The following is a 23225-nucleotide window of genomic DNA, read 5'->3' on the forward strand; positions in this document are numbered from 1 at the left end:
AACACTATCTTAAAACTTTATACTTTTTTTTTTTTTTTTGAGAAAGGGTTTTGCTCTGTCACCCAGGCTGGAGTGCAGTGGCATGATCATGGCTCACTGCAGCCTCGACCTCCCAGGGCTTACGTGATCCTCCCACCTCAGCCTCCCACGGCTACAGGCACATGCTACCATGCTGGGCTAAACTTTTGTGTGTGTTTCTTGTAGAGACGGGGTTTCACCATGTTGTCCAGGCTGATCTCAAACTCCTAGGCTCAAGAAATCTGCTCGCATTGCCCTCCCAAGGTGCTGGGATTACAGGAATGAGTCACCAAGCCCGGCTTTATACCTTTTTAAATAAGCGAACGCCTTTCAAGGTGTTGTTCACAAAGTAGTGTATGTCCCTGAGAACAGGTGTATCTCTTACTAAATCCAATATCTGATCATTTTACTACATTATCCCATTTTTAAGTTCTGTGTGCTTTTAATGGGAATTGTATATAGTGAAAGTTATTATAGAGCTTTTCTTCCTTTTTTAGAATATTTGCATTTGGCAATTCTATAAACTTTAAACAAAGCTAAGCATAGGCAAAAACACCTTCCAAACAGATAAACTAAAACCCACAACAAATAGCGAAGGCCTAAAAATGAAAACCCGTTTCATTAAAACTTAGTGGTAAGAGCTTCAGTACTTTCTCCACAACTATTAAAGAGGTAGACACAGTATTGGACAGTGGAAAAGAGAAGGCAGTTATGGATGCATACACAAAAAAGAGAACTCGCTTCTCTAACTTCAGAAAAGATCACAATTCTACTGGATGGTTTCACTCAGACCAAAGCTTAAAGCATGTTTGCGGGAGGGCATGGCATAGAGGCAAAGGAAAGCAAAGGACCAGAGCCTTCCACAATCAAATCGCTGGGATCTTCACAGACACCCAACAGCTAGAGGAGTGGAAGATTGACCATAGATCATGGTGCAAATATCCACAAAAGAAATCTTCACAAAATTTTGTTATAGATCATAAAATAAGGTTTACATAGAGGTTATAGGAAACAATTAGAGGCAAGATATGGATCTGTAAGAATATTTAATAAATTTCTGAAGCAAATGAGAGAAGCAACAAAAAATTTTTAAAACGCCCATCAATTCATGCACCCAACACCATTGGGTAAAACACATTATTACTTACATCATGTTATTTCCCAAATCCACTATAAATGAAGGTAATACCTTTATAAAACGAATTTTAATTTTTTAAATCATGAAATAGCCAGGTTGATGGTGGATTTAATGAATTTAAAATGTATGTACATTAAATATTATGAAACATGAAAAGTAAACAGACCAAGATTAAATATGTGCAGAAATTCTAACAGAGGGCTAATGTCTCAATCATATAAAGCATTCATGTAAATTGGTCAATAAATGCCAATGTATTTAATTCATATGAATAACATGTCCCAAAAGAGGACATGTTACACTGGGTATTTATAATCGGTAAAAAAAAAAATAGATAAGAAAACCTCAAGCATCCCGGTCATCAAAGAAGCACACTTACAGTAGCAATGCCTATTATTACACTGGACACACACAGAGCCAGTCACTAACCTATGATGGGTCAACTTAGAATTGCTCAAATTGACAATGGTGTGAAAGCAGTAAGTATTCAGTAGAAACTATACTTCAAGTAGCCATACAACCATTCTGGTTTTCACAGTTACTACAATATTCAATGAATTATATGAGATGTTCAACACTTTATTATAAAATAAGCTTTGTGTTAGACAATTTGGCCAAGTGTAGGCTCATGTAAGTGTTCTAAGCACATTCAAGATGGGATAAGCTAAATTATGGTATTCAGTAGGTTACGTGTATTAAATGCATTACTGACATGATATTTTCAACTTACAATGGGTTTATCTCAATGCATCCCCATTATAAGTTGAGGAGCATCTGTATATATAATGGTCACACTGGCCAAGGCCAGAAGCAATAAGCATGCTCAAATACTGTTGGGGGCAGAATAAAAGCTACTGAAAATAATGTGATCATATTTATCAAGAGTCATAAAAGCTTTTATGTTCTTCAAACTAGTGATTCTTCTCCCAGGAATTTATTGTAGGTAAGTAGTTCTTACAGTATAGTCTGGGGATAGTTGAGAACTCCCACGATTCCTAGGGGATCCATGAATTCAGAACTTCATTCATAGTAACAGTAAAATTATTACCTGTCTTCTTTACTCTCATTCTCTCATAGGCATACAGTGAAATTTCCCAGGAGCTACCAATTGTGAAAGACACCATTGCTCAGACTGTCAAGAGAATATGGAATTTGGGGATGATCTTGCACCTTATTCTCACTCTTTCAATAACCATTCCACATAGGCAGCCTCTAATTAATAAAGCCTTGAACAAACCCCACAGCTTCTGACTCTAAAGTATTGACTTCCATTATTACATAAATCTACCAGAAACTCTAATTTGGAAGTAGAATGTCTGTAGGAGAGAAGGACAAATTACACTAGGAAATTCAACACAGACTTGTAAGGAACAAACATATTATTCAATCATAGCGTCTCAGCACAGGGCAAGGACGCCAGCCAGGTGTATGCAGAAGTAAGCACAAAGGGGAATGGTGAATTATCAAAACCCACTGCTGAAGGGGTTCTCAGCTCTAGCTGTCCAGAGACTCATCTGAGGAGCTTTCAGAAGCTACTGATGAGGCTCTCTCTTCTAGAGATTTTGGCTTCAACAGTCTATCAAAAGCCCTGGCATGGAAATCTTTTAAAAAGCTTCCCAGATACTTCTAATGTGAAACCAGTTTTAAGAACTACAACTATAAATTATGAAAGATACCAAAAAGTTCTTCTCCCCTTCCAAATAATATATTTTGATACAATATGAACTACTGCCCTATATTTTATTCTTTCCATTCACAGAATTTGTGGCTCACCCTTCTTTAATTTGCAAACCAAAAAGGGAGGAGGGGGACACTAGATTTTTTAACTCATAAGGCACGTAAGAATCAATCAACATGAACTTTGACCACTTCTGTCAGCAAGGCAGGATTTAGGTAAAGGTATCTCTATTTTACAATAAGTGGCCTAGGAAGCTGGAGAGCTTTGCAAAATGTCATCCAGCAAAGTTGGGTTAAACCAAGAATAGACCAGAATCTCAGGCCAGACCATTCAACCACATCAACAACCTTTGGATGGTTTGTCTTGCATTTATTGGTTTGGGCTAGACAGCTCAAAACATTGAGGTCAGTGAGATCAAACAGGGGCAAGACTGTAGGAATTCGGAGAAGCCAACTTAGTGACAGGATTTCCTGCTGCTTCATCCTCTGTGTCAGACCCTCTGCCCCAGTGACTGTGCCCTAACCTCTCACAGCAGCCCAGAAACGACTCAGGAGTGGAATTTGGCCCCATGAGAGCAGGAAAGTCCCATGACCACAGGGTTTTCTACACATAAAGAGCTTAACAGTATCTCCCAGTCCACACCACGAGTTCCTTCTGAAAGTCTCAAGTTCTTAAAGCTTTCCCAGCTAGAACTGCCTTTGCCTGGGGGAACCCGTTAAACCCCAGAGCGGATTTCTCCAGATGATGGCTGAACAACAAAAAACAAACCCAGACATTTGGAAACACAACACATGACAGGCTGAGTTCTCACCACGCCTGCCCAGGGGCCTAGCAAAGGAGAAGAACCCAGAGTGCCACACAACATAACCACAGAGTGAAGAAGCCCAGCCCCTTTTCTGTGGGCTCAGTCCCTCGGGACAAGCCTGCCTCAAATGCTACCATTTGGTTAACTGTCCCCAATCCTTTAGGGATGCTGAAAAACAGCCTTGCTACCCACATAAGAATTCAGAAGCAGATCTCTTTGTCCTTGGATGAAATGAGGCCCTTGGTGGAAATGGATCTCGTCTTGCTCTGCCCCTGTCCTTTAGCACGCTGGATCTTTCTTAGAGCATTTTTCAGTTTGTCTCATATTTGTGTCTATGATTGTCTTCTCCACTAGATTGTAAACCACAGAAAGGCAAACATAGTGCATTTTGCACCTCCACCTGGTGGAAACAAGTATGTTTGCTGAATATGACAGAAGCTTCTTAGAGATTAAATGTTTAATGTGGCATCAATTACTGTTGAGGTGAGCGGCTATTGAGAAGGGCAGGCTGCTCAGTAGCTTAGCTGAGTGAGTGAGGGGGCCCAGTGTAAGAGAACAGTGCAGGGGAGAGAGTGGGGGTGAGGTGTCAACAGAGTCCTGGCTAGTGCACGGCCAAGGGAAGCATTTCCGAAACTGTTTTAACAGCAGCTCCTCAAAGATGTGAATATTCACTCTACACTCCTGAAATGAACACCCAAAGTAGCGCCAGCTCAGAGAAAGCAGCTACTGGTTATAGCACTTTGCCGGCAGGCCCACTGTACAGCATATGGGCATTCCTAGCATTTGCCAGCCAAGCCTCGATCTACTCAGACCCCCCGATCATCTTCTGAGAAATAGTGAAATCATTGCTTGGGGAGCAGGTAGAACTCTCAGTTATCAATAATGTAACAGAATGCTCATAAACACCAAGGACTTCATTGAGTCTAAGAGCTACAGGCAAAACACCTTCCAGGGGCCTGGAAGGTGAAACACCATCACCCACAATCTGTTTCCTTGAACAAAATTCATTTTTAATATGTGCCATTCAAATATGTCACTAGACAAATACATGTATGTAATTTTGCTGTGATAAATGTTACTCTGCCTAGTTATGAACAACTACCTTTATTTATCTTCTAGAAACATATTTAAGATCATCAGGCTAAATAAACATGCTTCACTAACAGAAAGATGAGCCACCACTCACCCCCTGGCCCCACACACACCACAAACAAAGATGAAATCAAATTATGTCCCTGCCATGGTACATATTTGGGTCTGGTGGAACATAATTAGAAAAGCCAGAGATGTTTTTGAGCACAATTCCAAAATGCAAACAGTAACATGTAGTATTTCCCCACTCTCCCACCCTTCACTAAAAAAATAAAAAGATCCATTCTGACCTTGTAGAGCATACGTCCTTCTTTTTCCGTGTCTCAAAGTTCTCAGACATCCAGGGAATATCTATCCTTTATTTGATCAGCAAAATGTACCTTCATTGCCGATCATTCCCTGTTCGTGTCTACCACTGAGTGGATCTCAGTCCACAGAGAGGAAACCGGTGCTGATGGTTCTCCAGGAAAGCTCAGGCAGTCTAAGGCGATAAGAAAACACTTCCTTTTTTTTTTTTTTTTTTTAACTTTAGTTAGCTCCTAATAACTTCACTCCCTTCCTTTCTGGATTTGAATCATTTTGCCACTCCATGGAAAAGCTTGAAGATACAGGAATAAGACCCTGGTGCAGACATAAGTCCAAGTCATCGGAGCAGGCTTCCGCTTGGTTTAAAAGAATCAGAACTGTGAGGAGAAAGACTAGAGAACCAGCCAACAGGATGTGTGTGGCTGGAGTTCCTGGCATGAAGTCTTGGCTTTCATGTTTATTTTTGGATATATTTTTCTTAGTCCTTTGATGCAAATTTCTGGCCTGAGAAGTAACCCTACAGTACAAGCTCCAAAGTTGCCAAAAGTAAGCTCGGGCTCCTGACTTGGGAGAATACAGGCCCCTTGGCTTTGAGGCTCTGGTTACTCCCGATGAGGGTGTGGGTCTCGGTCCCTGTGCATTATCAGGCAGGCAAGGGGCTGCCTTGTCTGCAGGTGGGCCAGGCAGTCCTAACTCAATACCCAAGTCCATTAAATATAAATCTGGAAAGCCTACCATTAATGCAAAAGTGAAACAACCTGAAATTGTTAGTATGGTGGATAAAGCCATACAATTTACCTGAGAACTTCTGGGATATCTGTGTTCTGAGATATTAATTTTTAAGTATTTGGCTTTCATTTTTCTGACAGCTACAGACAGATAGAAACATCAAGCCTACTGGAACAAGAGCAGGTGCCTCTGGAAGGTACATTATTCTAACAGCGTTTTTAAAGCACCTTAGCAAAGACTAAGCTGCTGTTGCTTCAAACAATCCTTATTCTCACTGTGGCTTGAAAGATTATTAATGGAAAAGGGATTTTCCCCAATTTACTCTAAAAAAAGTCAGTAAATAGAAGTAACTAAAAAGCTTTTTGGTTCCACAACTGTCAACATATCTGATAGAATCTTACAGAAAAATAAACATTCTGAAAATTAGGGAATAGAGACAGTCATAAACATATTTCTTCAACAACATTCATTATTCTGATTAATATCCCTATTTACTAATGGCTTTTCTTAAGACAGAAACGTTAACTTTCTTATTTTTACCACTCAGTTTTGTATCTCATAAAGCATGAAATACATTTTCAGTCAGTTAACAACGTTTACTGAGGCCACAGACACATTTGAGGCGTAAATTTAATGTGCCAATCATTATATCCAAGCAATAGCTCTCCATGACACATTTTGCCCTGGTTGGAATAAAATCACAATAGTAGGTCAAGAGGCTTCCAGACAACAATCACAGCTAAGAAATCACTTTTATTGCGACACAGGTCAGACTACAAATTTAAAACATTGCTTTTATTTTTAATGGCTCTGTAATTTTATTATTGTCTTTAATTTTTAAGAACGTACTCAGAAATATGTGTTATTATTTTGAATATGCTCAAACATGGCTCACAGTAACAGGGAAGTTTTTCCAGAATGGTGTTCATGCAATTGAACTACAGGTAAACAGGTGGTAAACACAAGTTCAAGGGCCTCTCAGAAGCATTCTTTATGGATTTAACCAAGAGCACCTCTCTAATCTACTTTCCTGAACACAGTGGACTCATCACCTCATTCAATTTCATGTATTTGAAATATTCCATGTAAAAATATCAAAACATGCCACAAACCTGAAATCATCCTCATACAAACACAACATCAGACAGAAAGCCAAGAAGAAAACCCAACAAAACCCTCACTGTTTTGTTCTAGCCATTGGAAACCCTCTTATACTCTCTGTGCTGAACAGAAATTCATGGACTTGGAAAATAGATCGGTTTTGTATTTATTCCAAGAGCTACTATCAATCATAAAATACCTATAATCTTAGATCAACTATCAATATAATAACTGCTTTAAACTCCCAAACTTACAGTTAACTGCTTTGTCATTTAACTTCCTTACTGAGGGTAGAAAATGCCACTAGTGTCAGAGTTTAAATGTAAATTATAATTGTCTTAAGAACTAAAAATGGTATTCTAAGACTTTTAAATCCATTTTCTTCTGTATGTAATTCAGAAACATACTGTCTCCAATATTTATCTCTCCCCATCTCTGCCTCCTTCCTGAAATGTTACTGGAAAATGAGATGTTTTATACCCTGGTTAATATTTTTCATTAAGTTCTAATATTAAAGGGGCGTAAATGGAGAGAGGCATTATTTACCAAATCTGAATAAACTTAACATAATTCATTCAAGCTAAGAAAATATGACCTGACTTTAAGATAGAACAACCCAGCACCCTCAGATCTGACCAAAACTGGCAATTGAAACAGGGAAAGGGAGAAGGAAACCAGGTCATTTTCATTAGGAAAGATGTAGGGTACAAAAGAAAAAAAAGTGCCAAGCTGCTACCTCAGTTATATCTTAGGGAATATTTATTTTATTTGATAGATTTATAGAGACCATTGAGGAAATGCTTCTGATCACATTTATGATGATGATTTTTTAAAAATACTCTGAGTGTTGCCTATTTGACTTACAGCAGAATAGACAATATAAAGCAAGAGGTATTGGGGATGGAATTAAACAGGACTTCAAAACCTTACGTGTGGTTCTCTGAGGGCATACCTGAGGAAGCCTAGGAAACTTGCCCTTGACCTGGAAAAGAAAAGGAATTCCCTAGCTTTGTGCTACCATTAAAGTCCCAAGTGCAAGATATAAAGTACAGTATTTGCTCAGTCTATTAAAGGACTACTTTTTGACTGTGCTACCTGTTAGTGATTAGGGACCATAATTTTCAGTTAGAAGCAACTCAGAATCCTGATGGAAGTGTTCTAGCCTGCAGCCTCTATAAGTGACAGTAAGAGTACCTACAAGGAAACAAAGCCCAACATAAGAGTGCCTGCCATGAAATAAGCCCACCAGGACATTCCTCAAAAGTAAACACTCAACTGAGATGAACATGCAAATTTAGACACAGGGTCTCTGATTCAGGTTCTCTAATTTTTACTATTTGGAACCTGTCACCGAACAGTGAACTCTGAGCACCTTACCTCCCTGATTGTGGAGGCCTTATCCAGTTGACCTTGCCGCTGCTTTCTTTTTATGTTTGCATGATATACATTGTAGTGGTTTTTTTTTTCTCTCTCTCTCTTTTTAAAAAAATTTCAATAGGCTTTTGGGGAATGAGTGGCATTTGGTTACACGAATAAGTTTTTTAGTGGTGACTTCTGAGATTTTCGTGCATCCATCACCTGAGCAGTGTACTCTGTATCCAGTGGTAGTCTTTTATCCCTCACCCCTCTCTCCCCTTTCCCCCAAGTCCCCAAAGTCCACTGTGTCATTCTTATGCCTTTGCAACCTCATAGCTTAGCTCCCATGTATGAGTGAGAACGTACGATGTTTGGTATCCTATTCCTGAGTTACTTCACTTAGAATAATGGTCTCCATTTCCACCCAGATTGCTATGAATGCTATGATTTTGTTCCTTTTTATGGCTGAGTAGCATTCCATTATATATATATATATCTCACAATTTCTTTATCCACTCATTGACTGATGGGCATTTGAGCTGGTTCCATATTTTTGCAATTGTGAATTATGCTGCTACAAACATGCATGTGCAAGTATCTTTTCTGTATAATGACTTCTTTTTCTCTGGGTAGATACCCAGAGTTGGGATTGCTGGATCAAATGGTAGTTCTATTTTTGTTCGTTAAGGAATCTCCACACTGTTTTCCATAGTGGTTGTACTAGTTTACTTCCCACCATCTGATGCCTTCTGTCTGTGCTCTTACATTTCAGTGATGACTCAGGAGTCGGCCTGAATCCTGAATATGTAATTCTTCCCTGTATGGTTCTTCCCTTTTGATATTTGGGTGATCTACATGACTTAGGCTTCTGCTGACAGCATGAGCTTGGGTTCAAATTTTGCTAACAGATACCAGCACAGGATGGATTTTACCAGAACAAGGACGGAATAATTTTACTAACCCTATTATCTGACATATCAAAGAACAGGCATTGTGGTTATCAAATATTTTGCAAGCAGATTAGTGCTATATATGCCATGTATAGATCACCAATATTCCAATCACACACCTAAAGTTATTTAATGATATATTATGCTCTGAGATTCTATGATTTTTATTTTCTGTCTCCTCTGAGTGGAACAGAAGCCCCTACCCTGAGAGCAGAAGCATACAGATTTGTATATATGTATAAACACACAAACATCTGAGTACACCCACATACATACATATACATATACCTAACACATGGGAGATACTCTGTATATTATGAATAAATGAATAGACAATAAACAGAATTCAATCTTTTTTATTCAGAAGGTACTTTAGAGTTGTATAATTTTTTAGGATTATCATGTACTGTATGTGCACAAGTGTGCCCGTTAATGAAGTCCTGATGAACAGATTGCTAGATAATGGGGTTTATTGCATTTTCAGTTTAGACAATTAAAACGTTGATTGAGCATCTAATTCACACTCTACACTTAGTTGCATGAACAGGCAAATAAAATGAAACATCTGACTAATCTCTTACTCACTATGCGATTTCAGTCCCTACCCTGTAAAAGAGGTTAGACTAAAAACTATCCACTCTTATCAACTCCAAATAGCTCTCTGAATGTCGTTCCCAGTACACTTAAGCCAATGGCAAGGGAGATCACAAATCATGCTCTGAGGTTACAGGTGAAGAGGTGGACCCACTGAACTGCAAAACAGGTGGCAAGGTTTTAGATAGCAAGGACAGCCCTCCATATCAATGTCCCTATTAAATATTTTTCCTCTAAGGGAAAGATCTGTGGAAAACAGTCCTAAAATGTACTCTGATACAACCTAACCAAGGGATCAAACTTAGCATCAACAGAGCAACCAGACATTACAATCCTGTTGGTGTCCTTAGCATCACTTTTCACATTTTCTTTTTTTTTTTTTTTTCTGAGACGGAGTCTCGCTCTGTCGCCCAGGCTGGAGTGCAGTGGCCGGATCTCAGCTCACTGCAAGCTCCGCCTCCCAGGTTCGCACCATTCTCCTGCCTCAGCCTCCCGAGTAGCTGGGACTACAGGCACCCGCCACCTCGCCCGGCTAATTTTTTGTATTTTTAGTAGAGACGGGGTTTCACCGTGTTAGCCAGGATGGTCTCGATCTCCTGACCTCGTGATCCGCCCGTCTCGGCCTCCCGAAGTGCTGGGATTACAGGCTTGAGCCACCATGCCCGGCCCACTTTTCACATTTTCTTGCCAAAAACGTTTGACTTGATCTAATCAAACCTTTAGCCTAATTTCCATTTATAGGAAACCCTGGGATAGAAGTGCAAAAAAAGATACCATGAGAAAAACAATCAGACAAATCTTGAATTTGGGAGAAACTGACCTGGCCTTTTTAACAAGTCAATGCCATGATGGGGCAGGGGGAAAGTAAGAGAGAAAAGGAGAGGTGGGGGTGGGGGGAGAGAGAGAGAGAGACTTAGATATAACAATCAAATGTAAGACATGGCTCTTTATCGGAGACTGGTTTGAAACAAAGCTATAAAAGATATTTATGAGACAATTAAGGACATTTGAAATACAGACTGGGTATTAGATAATATTAGGATATTATTAGTTTTATAGGTGAGATAATGGCCTTAGGGTATGTAACAGGATATTCTAAGTTTTTTGAGATATATGCTGAATATTTAGGGAGAAATATTATATGTCTATCATTTACAATAAAGTAATTTACCAAAAAAACAACAACAACAACAGCAACAAGCAAAGCCGAAGCCAATATGGCTCTGCATTAACAACTGCTGAATTCGGTGGGGGTGAATGGGTGTTCATTGTACTATTCTTTTTGATTTTCTGTCTGTTTGAAATTTTTTTTAATAATAAGTTTGTTTTAATGTTCATGGGTAGCAACCTCTTAGAAGCTTCCTTCTCAGCACTAAGGGCTCCTAATTAAAATAAATTTTTAAAATATTTCCGCAAAACATCCTCTCTCAGCAATTTGAGTAAGTCATCACAGACAAAAGTGGTTATAATGACACACATCACAGTTAGAAATCATTTTTGTTCTGAAAACCAGTTTTCCAAACTCCCCTTTTGAAAAAGACTTTTCAGTTTACCTTTTAAAATGAAAGATCCAAAAAGTGGCTTATTTGCCTTAAGCTTGTTCTCTTTTAATTGACAGAAAATCTCTCCACATACACCTCATGCAAACCTACTTTCGATTTTCCTTCCTAAAACTAGCTTTTGTCTCTGAACTTTACAGAACGGTTGGAGCTCTTTAATATTTTCTAAGAGAAATATTTCAAACAAGTAACCTCACAATTTATTCACTACTGCCAAGAATAAAAGTAACAGGTTTCACCACCAAGGCCTTCCAAGGCTTTGCATGACTTTTAAGGCAAAGCATCACTCATTCACCTGCAGGTTGGCTCCCTTAATGCATCTGCCATTTGTTTGGCTCTGGAGGAAACTATTTGATTACACAAAATTCTTTTTAGATCAGGTTTAAAGTCTTAGCCATACTGGGACCAGTGGTGAAGCCTGCAGCTTGATGGGTTAACACTTGGACATACTGAGCTAAGGACAAAGACAAGGAGCAGGTTAAAATCAGAAGCTTAAAGAACTGAAAAGAACGAGTCTAAAAGATGCAAGGCTTAGCTGGGCCTTTATAAGTGCTCTATTTGCCATGACTGCATATAAGATGATTTATTCCTCATACTTCTTGTAAATGAGTGCAATACTTTAAGGGGCTCTGGTAAGCAACGGTAAATGCAAAAGCTACTAGGACCAGTTGCATCCATCCACTGCTGTGCCACCTATGCATTTTGAAGTTGGCAAGTAACCAGACATCTTTATGTACCTCCATTTTTCATATCTTATTATAGGGCACATCATTTTTAAAAGCATTTAAATGAAGCAGATGTTAACCCCATTCATTCCACTTTCCCAGGGAACATGTCAATGATGATTTTTAAAATGCAAAAGAAAATGTCAAAGTATTTTGTTCCCTGGTTAAGAATACATCTGCGGAAAAGGAGGGAGAAAATACATAAAACACTCTATGGTCATTCAAGAAATAATTATAAGGTATGTCAAACTACAGAAAATTGAGCAAGCACTAAATTAAACAAAAAAAAAGGATGTCTTGTGTCAAAATGGCTTTTTCACTCACTCATTTCAAAAACAAGTTTTGAAAATTAAATTCCATCTACCAGCTCAGAACAGAACACATTAAGGCTTGACTGTAATGCCATTATCCATGTGGCAGCTCCCTTTCTTTTCTGAAACTGCATTAATTGACAAAGAAGCCTTAGGGCTCACCTCCCATAGTGCCTTGAAGTCCTTCTGCTCGATGCGGAGCAGTTCACTGCTTTCCCTGGTAACGATGGTTGCATGGCGGGGTGTGTTGTCCAGAATGGACTCTCCAAAGGCCGTCCCAATTCCCAGGGTACAGATGGTCACGGCATCCTAAGGATCCCAAAAAACTAGTCATTAGAAAATTAAACATGTAATGGATAGGTGTTTTCTTTCCTTTAACTGAAGTATAATTTGTACAAAGTAAAACATCCAATTTAATTGTACGGTCCAACAAGTCTTGACAAATATATATACCGGTGTAATTACCACACAGATCGAGACAGAATATTTCTATCAACCCCAAAAGTCCCCTCGTGCCCCTTTCCAGGCAAGACCCTCAGACCACTTGTTCTGATTTCTGCCATGAAAAAATTTTTCCTGTTTTAGAACTTCATGGAAAAGAAGTCAGACGATATTCTCCTGTTTGTGCCTGGTTTCCTTTTCGCTCAACATAATGTCTGTAAGATTCATCCATGTTGGTGCATGGATCCATAAGTTCTTCCTTTTATTCATGAGTAGTTTCCCATAACGTAGGTGTGCTTCAATTTGCTTATCATCCTCCTACTGGTGGACATTTGGGTTGTTTCTACGTTGAGGATATTACGAATAAAACTGCCAGCAGGAATCTTACCCTTTTATACAACTACTATCTGTTTTCAGAAAAGAGGAGAAATCTATTGAAGCTGAGCTCGGTTGTTGTTTTTTTTTTAAGTTAGAGAGTGCAGTTACAATATTTCAATATGAAACTGGCACTGTCTGTCTTGACAAGATGAGGAAGCTGAGGGTCACAGTGCTGGATCTACACAGCCCCAGTTCACACAGTTGATAAGCAGTGGCCGGATTCTAACCAAATCTGACGATAAGATTACAAGATTTTTGTATCATGCTGCCTCCTGCAGCCACAGCAGAGTAAAAACAGCATCCGATGAAGTACAGTGTGACTAGTTTATAAAATGTCATGAATCGATGATTAAAAAGTTTTTTAAGGTGTACCAAAAAAAGTAATTTCCTCTCTGCATGCAACACTGGTGATAATGTTTGGATTTAATCCTATCTAGTTTCAAATAATGCAAATAGCCACTAAAATCACCTGGACATTAATTTTGTAAGGCATTGTAAACTAAGGGAGACACACAAGGGTAATCCTCTGAGTTAGAAAGCCCAGCTTTCCTTTCATGCATCTAATATACGATAATAGGCAAATGTTATTAAGATCAAGTTAGTAACTCTGTAACCACATTACTAAGACAAATGCCCATAAGAATTCAGTTCCTTCAACCATAGCAAACTGCTTCTGAACAGATATTACCATATAAAATTACGTTTGGGAAAATAAAATCAATAATATCTCAGAAAAGAACAAAAGATCAGGGAAGAAGTTAAGAAAAGCCTGCTAATACATTTTCCAGAAAGGCAACTGCAAACAAATTCACTCAGGAAAATATCCCCAGAAATGAAATATCAGTAGTCAATGAGTTAGGTTTTTCTGAGCAATTTTTAAATGCTAGTAAAAACACAAGATAGATTATGATAAATCACAGACTTTCACAATTCTCTGGAATAGCAGGTTCCCTGAAGTTCCCACTAGTCTATTTCATTTTTCTATCACCTGAACCCTTCGGAAAGAATTCTTTTGCCTAGTTTGTACTTTCCAGCATGTCTTAAAAACCTGAAATGGACCCTAAGTAATACCACTCACATCATTCACATATTTTACATATATATGGTTATTTGCGAAGTATAATGCAAAAGAACTAGGAATCTCTCAGTTATTCCTGAGCTAGTTGTATAGTTTATGGATTAATCAGTCTTCTTTCTCACCTCCCATCCCCAACACAAGTAGTTTGTCACCAAACAGTACACAAAGAAATACTGAGGCTGGGAGACACACGTGAGCCTGTCTTTTGCCAATAATCAACTCTTGTAATAAAGACATAAGATTGCAATTGTTCTTGGATTTTCCCAGGAGATTTCGACCTGACTCATGCCTTATCACATACAACAAAATTTCATCACGGCAGTGCTGCCAACTGTGCTCCTCAGTGTATTTCTGTGTCAGGACCGCCTCTGTAAGCGGAAAACCATGCCAGTGAGTACCCAGCTGTAGTCATTGGCTCAAGCACTCTGGGCTGGTTTCAGGAATCAATTCTTCTACCAGAATTAAGTGTGGGATCAGTCCTTTCTAGATCTTCTCTTTCACACTGGGTGCACTCAAATTTAAGGACAAGGAGTCACAAATTATAAGATATGATCTTAAAATTAGGACTGGAAAACCTCACCTGAAAGGAGTATAGTTTACAAGTTCAAACTTTACTTTCAGCAGATTTGGAGTATTTTTTAGGACAAATTTACTTAGAAATCTGAATGAATTTGGGAGATATGGTTGGGCACTGGGATAATTGGGCACAGAAAAATAGAAGGTGCCAAGAAGAACATTTTCACCCTAAAGACTATTCACTATCTTTACAGTCTATGGGTGCTAGCCCTTATTTACATTTAAATCACGGGCAGGGCCTTGCAATGTGCTGAGACAGTAATTTTCAAATAAAGAAATTGACATCCAAATGTTCTCTCACTTAGCAGAACCAATATATGTTGCTCAGCATGTATGGTGAAAGGCAGGGTAAAAGTGGACAGAATGAATGTGAGTGGGTGTAGAAGAAGCAGCACTCTTAGATGTCCACACTAACATGTGATCAGATCTCCATGGGTCAGGATTCCAAGTCTGAAACCCTATAGATGGGCTTAATGCCTGCCTTTGCCTGCTGCTGAAAGTGTCTATTTCTGGATGTAACATAACCATTTCTTTTATGCTTACACATACTGCTCATGTCTCAATACTTATTTAATAGGGACTATTCAAAAGAACACTTTTATTAATTTTCTGCTCATTTGCAGATTAATATTCAGTGATGCCATCTGAAAGAAGATGTTTACAGTAACACAGAGACTGAAGAAAGCAATCAGCACCTATGCAGGGAACATGAAATGATAACAGTGAAGGAATGTCCTATTTTGTGGTAAGATGGCAATTTGTTTTGAGAACTTTCAAAGGGGAAGTGAAGATTTAAAAACCTGACTTCAATATGCGATGGTGGTTTAGCAGATGCTGCTGGAGCCCTGCCAGATTCCCCACTCACCCCTGAGGTCATCTGTAGCTTTCTGGATGGCTCTGTGCAGTGTGCCACTTCAAGCATCTGCACCCTCGCTCTGCCTGAGGGCAGAGTGCTAGGCAGTTAATGCCTTTAAGGGGCAATCATTGCCATGAGAGTGGTAGGACATGAGAGTGGGAAGATAAACACCCCAGCTTCCTTGCCCTTCACGGTTTCTTAGCAGGCCTCCTGAAGGACTGAGCCCAGTTGCCTAGAGTGGAAACGCTCTTATTAGAACACTTTGATTGGCTTTCCTTTCTTCTTTGTCTCACTTTCCCACTCTGTTATGATACTTCCCAAGATCATCTCCAAAAAACCACTTGTAGCCAAATCCTTTTCTCCAGGTCTGCTTCTGGGGAAACCCAAAACACGGGGGTGGGTAAGCCAAGATGGCTGTGGGTCCTAAATTGCACTGAGACCTCTGGGGAGGTACCGGACCAAACCAGCATTCCCAAAGAGACTTCTGTAATAAGGACAGAGGCCAAAGCGTCACTTACCACTTGCATCAGACACATCGTTAAGTGCAGTACATTTTGGGTGACATATGGGAAGACTTCATTCTGTTACGAAAACATACTGGGTTACCTGAGATCAATTCTACTAGATAACAAGGGCTGATGGGAACACACACACAAAATTGCCTCTGGTATATCACTGACATGCCATCTGGCTTTTTCCTCCAATCTGATCCAGCTATCTCATCTCTCAGTCCACTGGATCACTCCTTTTCCTCTTTCTAAAACACAGACATCCTTACTTAATCATCCACCCACCCTTAGACCCACTGTGCAGCAGCGTGCATACTGATCTGTATGTGTGTGAGCGAGGACTGGGCCACACACTGGCCAAGTGTCTCAATGACGATGCCTCATTTGTTCCTCACAACAGGTGAATGAGATAATGTATTTAAACTGCTTTGCGTAGTGCCTGACTCAAAACACATGCTTAATAAATTGTGGACACTCATACTAACACAATCCAACAATATCAGTAGTACTATTGCTATTTTATAAGTTAAGCAAATCAGGCTCAAGGATATTCAGTGACTTGCCCAAGACGATGGCTAGTAAGTAGAAGAGCTGAGACTAGAAATTAGTCAGTCTAATGATCTACCCAAATTCTTCTTAGATGGTCCCAGGAAGTATAAGTACCTCTTGGCCAAGGTTCAGTTGGAAAATCAGTTAAGGTACCAATTTAATTCATACTGATTCTTACTTCAGTCAGCCAATCTGTATATTTATTGAATACCAAATAAGTCCGAATCATTAGGAAAATATATAACATTTGGCATTGCTCCTCCTCTAATCCTCCAATTCCAATATTGAGGTCCACTTGATCCCAGGCAATCCTCTTATTCATTAGGGGAAATTTAAACAATCACAAACGGGTAATTAAGAATTGAATTGAATCACTCATGCCTGTTATCCCAGCACTTGCTGGAGGGGAGGTGAGAGACTTGCTTGAAGCCAGGAATTTAAGACCAGCCTGGGCAACATAGTGAGACCCCCATCTCTAAAAAAAATAAACAATTAGCCAGGCCTGGTGGTGTTTGCCTATGGTCCCAGCTACTCATGAGGGTGAGGCAGGAGGATCCCTTAATTCCAGGAGCTCAAAGTTACAATGGGCTATGATCCCACCATTGCATTCCAGCCTGGGAGTCACAGCAAGACTCTGTCTCTAAAAAAATAAAATAAAATCAGCATTTCTGCTTTTCCCACTCTGATCCTGTGTCCCAGTTCTAATAACTGAGTTCTGACCCTGGTTGGAGAAACTGAGTTTCTGTCTTTCAGAGTCTCTGCCTTGCTAACCTGCCAGGTACCCTAATTCTTCTCAAAGTCACAGTATCCTGTCCTGACAGCCCTTCCTGGGTCCCAGTTCCTCTCTGGCAGTCCTTCTGTGGCCAGACCTCTTAGGCAGCCTGCCCGCTGCCCATCTCCACCGCTGGGCCTGCTTTTGACTGCCGCCTATCAGCAGGCCAAGCCTTATCATGCTACCCCTGGTTAGACCAGCCTCAGCCCTCCCCACACTAACCTGGGGGCTGTGTTACACCACCTTCCTGCTTCCTCTGCCCCTCCTGCCCAGCACTGCCTGAATATGCCTTGGAGACATTTCTCACCTCCTTCATGGATGCCCCCCAGATTTCAGGTTCTCCTCCTTTACCCAGCTGGGTACCAGCTGAAGTAAGTCATAAGCACTGTCTTGGCACAATGTTTTCAGTGGGATATGCAGGGTCCAGTTAACTTCACTCATAAAAGCTGGCATTAGGTAAGTTAATAAAGATGGCGATGAAGCCACCCGTGCTGGAAGGCAGGGCATCAGGCAAAGGACTCCCACGTGGAGGCTAACCAAGGTCAGAACACACAATGCTCAGCAGGGAAAATCCCCCAGAAGCAGCACAGTAGAACAGCCAGGGGCCTTGGTAGACTTAATTCAAAACTTATCTCTGCCAATGACCGACCTGTGGACTTTGGAAAATGTTCCCCAGAGCCTCAGTATCCTCATTTGTAAAATGGGCACAAGTTTTCTTGTAAGATCATTAGCAGTATTAAATAGAAATAAAGTAGTACACAGAATCCATATAGTGCTGTTTAGTTTCTGGCACATAATAGGTGCTCCATAAACAACGGAAATTATTATTTCTAACTTAGTCACATACATGTATGGGTTTTCCATATTTCTAAAAAGCAAAGCAGTTTTTTTCTATCATTTAAATAATAGAGAATCTCTATATTCATTTCGTTAATCTTCAACTAATGATGGCTTTCAACACTTAAATGCCAAGTTTCTCTGTCCCCTAGTCTGGATGTCAAGTGGATTGAATGATCTGCAAAACACTTCAGCTCTCTGGGGGAGCTCGTATTCAAAGGAGCCCTTCTGACAAACCCTGCTGTAAATCAAAGAATCCTTTTGTACTGCAACTAATCACTCCTTAATTTATCTGCTTTGTGCGTCTGAGTTATGGTACACTGGGTTTTCTTAAAGCAGGCATTCTCATATGAGGCATTTTACTTGTTTCATTATGAAATATAGTAAACAGTATGGAAATGGGAATGGTGTTAAGAAAGCCAATGGTTATGTGTTACTGATAACTAAGACTGGTATCCAAACTAAGGCACTTGTGCCTTGCAAGTAAATAATGTCTATAAGCATCAGCTTAAATCCAACTTACACAAGTTATAGGTATTCTGATGGAATTTAAAATAGCTATCAATCAATTAAACAGACATAGAATTCTCTGTGGTAAGTACATCAAGATTTTCTAAAAATTGTACTGTAACTTCAAGGGCTATCAGATCATCTTATTATGCACATTTAACTCACTTCCATATTCATGGATCAAGAAGAGTTCATTGTCTCATGGCAAATTTATTGTTTTGGACATATATTGAGTTAACACCAAGGGAAAAATAATTGGTCCTTTAAATGTGTGGAGACAGAAACATATTTTTTTCTTTCTTAGAGACGAGGTCTTGTGTTGCCCAGACTGGACTGCAGTGGTTATTCACAGGTGTGAACATAAATTCTTACAAGGCAAATGTTTTTATAAGTTTTATTTTAGGCCTATAGGCAACACTTGCCATTAAGTTTCACAGCACCTGGGATTATTTCACGAACTTGAATTTAGTGCTGGAATTTACTGAGTGCTCCAAGTCATCTTAAGTAATAAAATTAAATGGAACCCAATCTCTTAATTTTTCAAGATGTTAGATTGTATGTGCTGTCAGAAGCATTTCCTGCCAAAGCAAGAGGGCAAAATACTTCTCAGGCAAATGTGTTTTCTAACAAACAGCAAAGACAAGAGTTGTTGCTTTTAGAACACTTCCCTGGAATTAGTACGTTCAACAAAGCTTAACAAGATCAGGCAAGCCCGCCGCAGGAAGGTTTGATGAGAATGGACTAGCATTAGCATTCTGGTAACTGAATCAGGGAGGCCAGCCTCATTTCAGTGGAGAGCCAGTCTGTCCAGCATTGTGACGCAGTTTTGCATCCAACCACCCAAACAAAGAATTACATGGCAACAAAACTAAATACAGGATGCAGGATGCTCAATAAACTCCCAATCAGCTCCTAACAAATAGCCTGACCTGAGCATAGACAAGTAGGAAGAGATTACAAACAACTGCTGTGGACTTGGCACCTTTCATGTTTTATGGGCTCAATAAATGTGCTCAGAAAAAATGTTTCCAATGATGGCAGTGTTCTCTGTTTGAAAATAATGGAGTGAAATGAGCGAATAGAAGAATCAGAGAGGCAAAGAGAGAAAGACAGACAAAGGTAGAGAGATCCACATTACAGTGAAACACACGTGTTCTTCAAATTTTGTAAACAAAAATGCAATGCTTAAAAACATATTTGTTACTGTAGAAGGAAAAAAAGAGAAGGCAAATAAAAGCATATTATTTTACTTTAGGGAGAAAACTAGTATGAGATTTTTTTCTGAAATTGACCTAAAATGTGCCAGATAATTTCACAGTGACAGATGAAGGGATGAAATTAAGTGATGACCAAGGCCAAGTGCAGCCCGGATTCTCTGATCCATGAAATGGCTGAACAATATTGTTAAACTTCTACTGTTTCAAATCCCAAGTACATTTCCTGCGTTTTCTATTCTGGCACTGCCCTCTTGTGATAAAACAACAGCATTGCAGTCATTGTAACCAACTTTTCCTGAAATGGTAATTTCAAAAAGCACAGACTCTCTGGCTCTATCCCAGGCTTTGTACTAAGTGCTTTGCATACATCGGCTCATTTCAGATAACAGCTATTATCCCCAATTTACAGGTAATCTAACTGTGAATACCCACAGCCAATTAAGTGGCAATAGAATTTCAAAGGAGTTCTGAATTTAACCACCGTGGGTTGCATTAGGTAAATACTAAAGCTTTAAATAAGCATCTGTGATAGAAATGTAAAAGTTTTAAAGAATTAATAAACCATCCATTTTCTATCTTGCAATATAAACTTTATTCTGTCAGCAGTCATCAGAAATTCTTCTTTCCTATGACTGGAAAAGGCTTTTTACTTTTTGGGATGTAAAGATTAATTTAAAATCTTATATATATATCTAGGATTTTGATACTTACTATGCCAAAAAAGCTCCTCACTTACAAAATCTGCAGAGAAAAACAGGACCTTCTCTCTCCCTTTCTTTCTGTCTCTAAAGTACACACACACACACACACACACACACAGAGCTGGATAATATCTGATACAGTGAGATTTATAACCCTATTTATTGTTTTTAAGCTTATTTATTGCTTATAACTTGTCCCAATGTTCATCTCTAACCCTAAATCGATTAAAATATTACTGAGAAAAAATACACCCATAGTATTATTCATTCTAGTGGGAATGTAAAATATCTGACTTTTAGCCCTATGTAACTTTCAAGTTACATAGGCACCAAGACAGGAGAGGATCTTGTGCAGGTGAGTGCAGCAGTGGGGATCTGGAGGTGGATGGGTCCTGGTTAGGCTCCAGTCAGAGATTGTAGGTGCGGACAGATATTATTGGCGAAATGGAAGGATTAATCCCTGATGGAAGCCAAGTGGATGCTCCCAGTGGAAATCTATGTGAACGTGTCAGCCAGGTTGGGACACCTTAGAAGGATGAAGTGGTCTGTGGGCAGTCCCCTTCTGGGTGCTCTTTTTCTTGGGTTAAGATGAAGAATGGCCAAGGCAGGAAGGGTGTCTGAGCAGCTGGGAGAGATGCCTCTGACAATTACACACAGTGGTAAGAATGTTGCAGTAGGTTTCATTTGATATAGAGTAGTGGAATAAATATAATTTATAGAAAGATACTTACAAGGATTTGTCAGCCTCTAAAAGTTTCTGAAAGTAATAGGGACAGAATAATCTATGCATTTCCTAGAATTCTTAGGACAAATATGTTTTCAAGGCAGTAACAAAAGAAATGAAAGCAACGCAGCCCCAGGTCCCCAGAAGGCAGAGCCCACCGTTCCTCCCGTCCAGGCACTATTGTCTCCCCTCCAGTCTCTTGAAACCTTAAATCCTCCCGTCCAGGCACTATTGTCTCCCCTCCAGTCTCTTGAAACCTTAAATTAGGGAAACTTGGCTGAGAGGAAAACAGAAAGGAGAAGCAGCATGTGGCTCTGGCCTGCCTGGAAAGGGCTGACTATGAGAGGGGAAAGGAGTGGGTTCCCCTGCTCAGTAGGAATCCATGCCACTATCTGATGCTTCCTGAGCCCAGAGAAGACCCACAGGGTAAGGCCCAGTCAGCCTGCAGCTCACGCCTCCTGCAATGGCCAACTTCTGGCCATTCTGGTGGGTGGGCTGACCAGGGGTGACACTGGAAGGTGAGTCATTTCAGTCCTACAGCCGGATAGCTTTTTTCTCCATCCTCCCTTCATAAGAGAGGGCCTGAAGTGTACATCAGCACTCATCGAAAAGTCTGTAGTTATACTTCTCTCATATATAGAATCATGACTTTTTAAAAAATAATTTTAGGCTTCAGCAATCTGGGGGCAGAAGAGGATCCCCGTTATCCCTCTCCACCCCGCCACAGACACTGGAGGAGCTTGAGAGCAGGTGCCCTTGGGAGCAGATGCCTTGCAGGCTTTGCAGATTCCCCAGGAAATGACTGCACACACTGCCTAAAGCACAGGAGAGCAGAGGTGGAATGCTGGATGGGTTCAGGAGGCCACAGGTACTCCCCGTTCCCAGGCTCACCGCTGCAGTGTCCTGAGCAGACACTTGGGCATCAGGAACTGAGCAAGAAACAGCACAGCTATTTCCTAAACAGGGTGGGCTCAAACCAAAGAAAGTTCCTGAAATGCTCTGTAAATGAACAGTTTCTACTACATGCTCTGGGGATATCGCTGATGAAAAATAAGTAGGACCCTCAACCCAGCATTCAAAAAATTCAGGAAGAATCTGCTAAACCAATCACATAGAAGAAGCTGTGTGTTTTTTAACCTAGTCAGCAAAAAATATAAGGGAATGACAAGAAGGGAGAATAAGTAATATTAACTTGAAACAGGAAGGCAATATGAATTTGAGTCAAATAGAATAGTTACACCCTATGTATTCTTGAAATTTATATACAGATATATCTTTCTACCACCATATAAAACAAAGAGGTTGATTTTTTTTTTCAGAAAAAATTCCATCAAATCATTCATACTGATACAGTTTGGCTGAGTCCCCACCCAAATCTCACTTTGAATTGTAACTCCCACAATTCCCACATGTCATGGGAGGAACCAGTGGAAGAAATTGAATTATGGGGGTGGGTCTTTTCTGCATTGTTCTCATGATAGTGAAGGAGTCTCATGAGATGTGATGGTTTTAAAAATGGGAGTTTCCCTGCACAAGCTCTTTGTCTGCTGCCATCCACATAAGATGTGACTTGCTCCTCCTTGCCTTCCACCATGATTGTGAGGTCTCCCCAGCCACATGGAACTGTAAGTCCAGTAAACCTCTTCCTTTTGTAAATTGCCCAGTCTCAGGTATGTCTTTATCAGCAACATGAAAATGAACTAATAGAGTACATT

At 39.9% G+C, this 23225-nt stretch overlaps 1 protein-coding gene across 5 annotated transcripts in view; it reads right to left on the reverse strand.

The window, feature by feature from the left end:
- Positions 1-23225, reverse strand: part of RAPGEF4 (Rap guanine nucleotide exchange factor 4) — a 317379-nt gene that overhangs the window by 229425 nt on the left and 64729 nt on the right. For 4 of the 5 annotated variants that reach the window (XR_004441700.1, XM_033231107.1, XM_033231108.1 and 1 more), the window contains exon 4: positions 12525-12671. Coding sequence is in view for 4 of the 5 variants with exons in the window: in XM_033231107.1 (XP_033086998.1) it covers positions 12525-12671 (147 nt within the window). In the remaining variant the exon portion in view is untranslated. Of the gene's footprint in view, positions 1-5021; positions 5419-12524; positions 12672-23225 lie in introns of those variants that run through there. The other variant, XM_033231110.1, reaches the window with a different exon arrangement.

Source organism: Trachypithecus francoisi, unplaced genomic scaffold, assembly GCF_009764315.1.
Source record: "Trachypithecus francoisi isolate TF-2019V2 unplaced genomic scaffold, Tfra_2.0 Lachesis_group13, whole genome shotgun sequence".
Lineage (NCBI taxonomy): Eukaryota > Metazoa > Chordata > Mammalia > Primates > Cercopithecidae > Trachypithecus > Trachypithecus francoisi.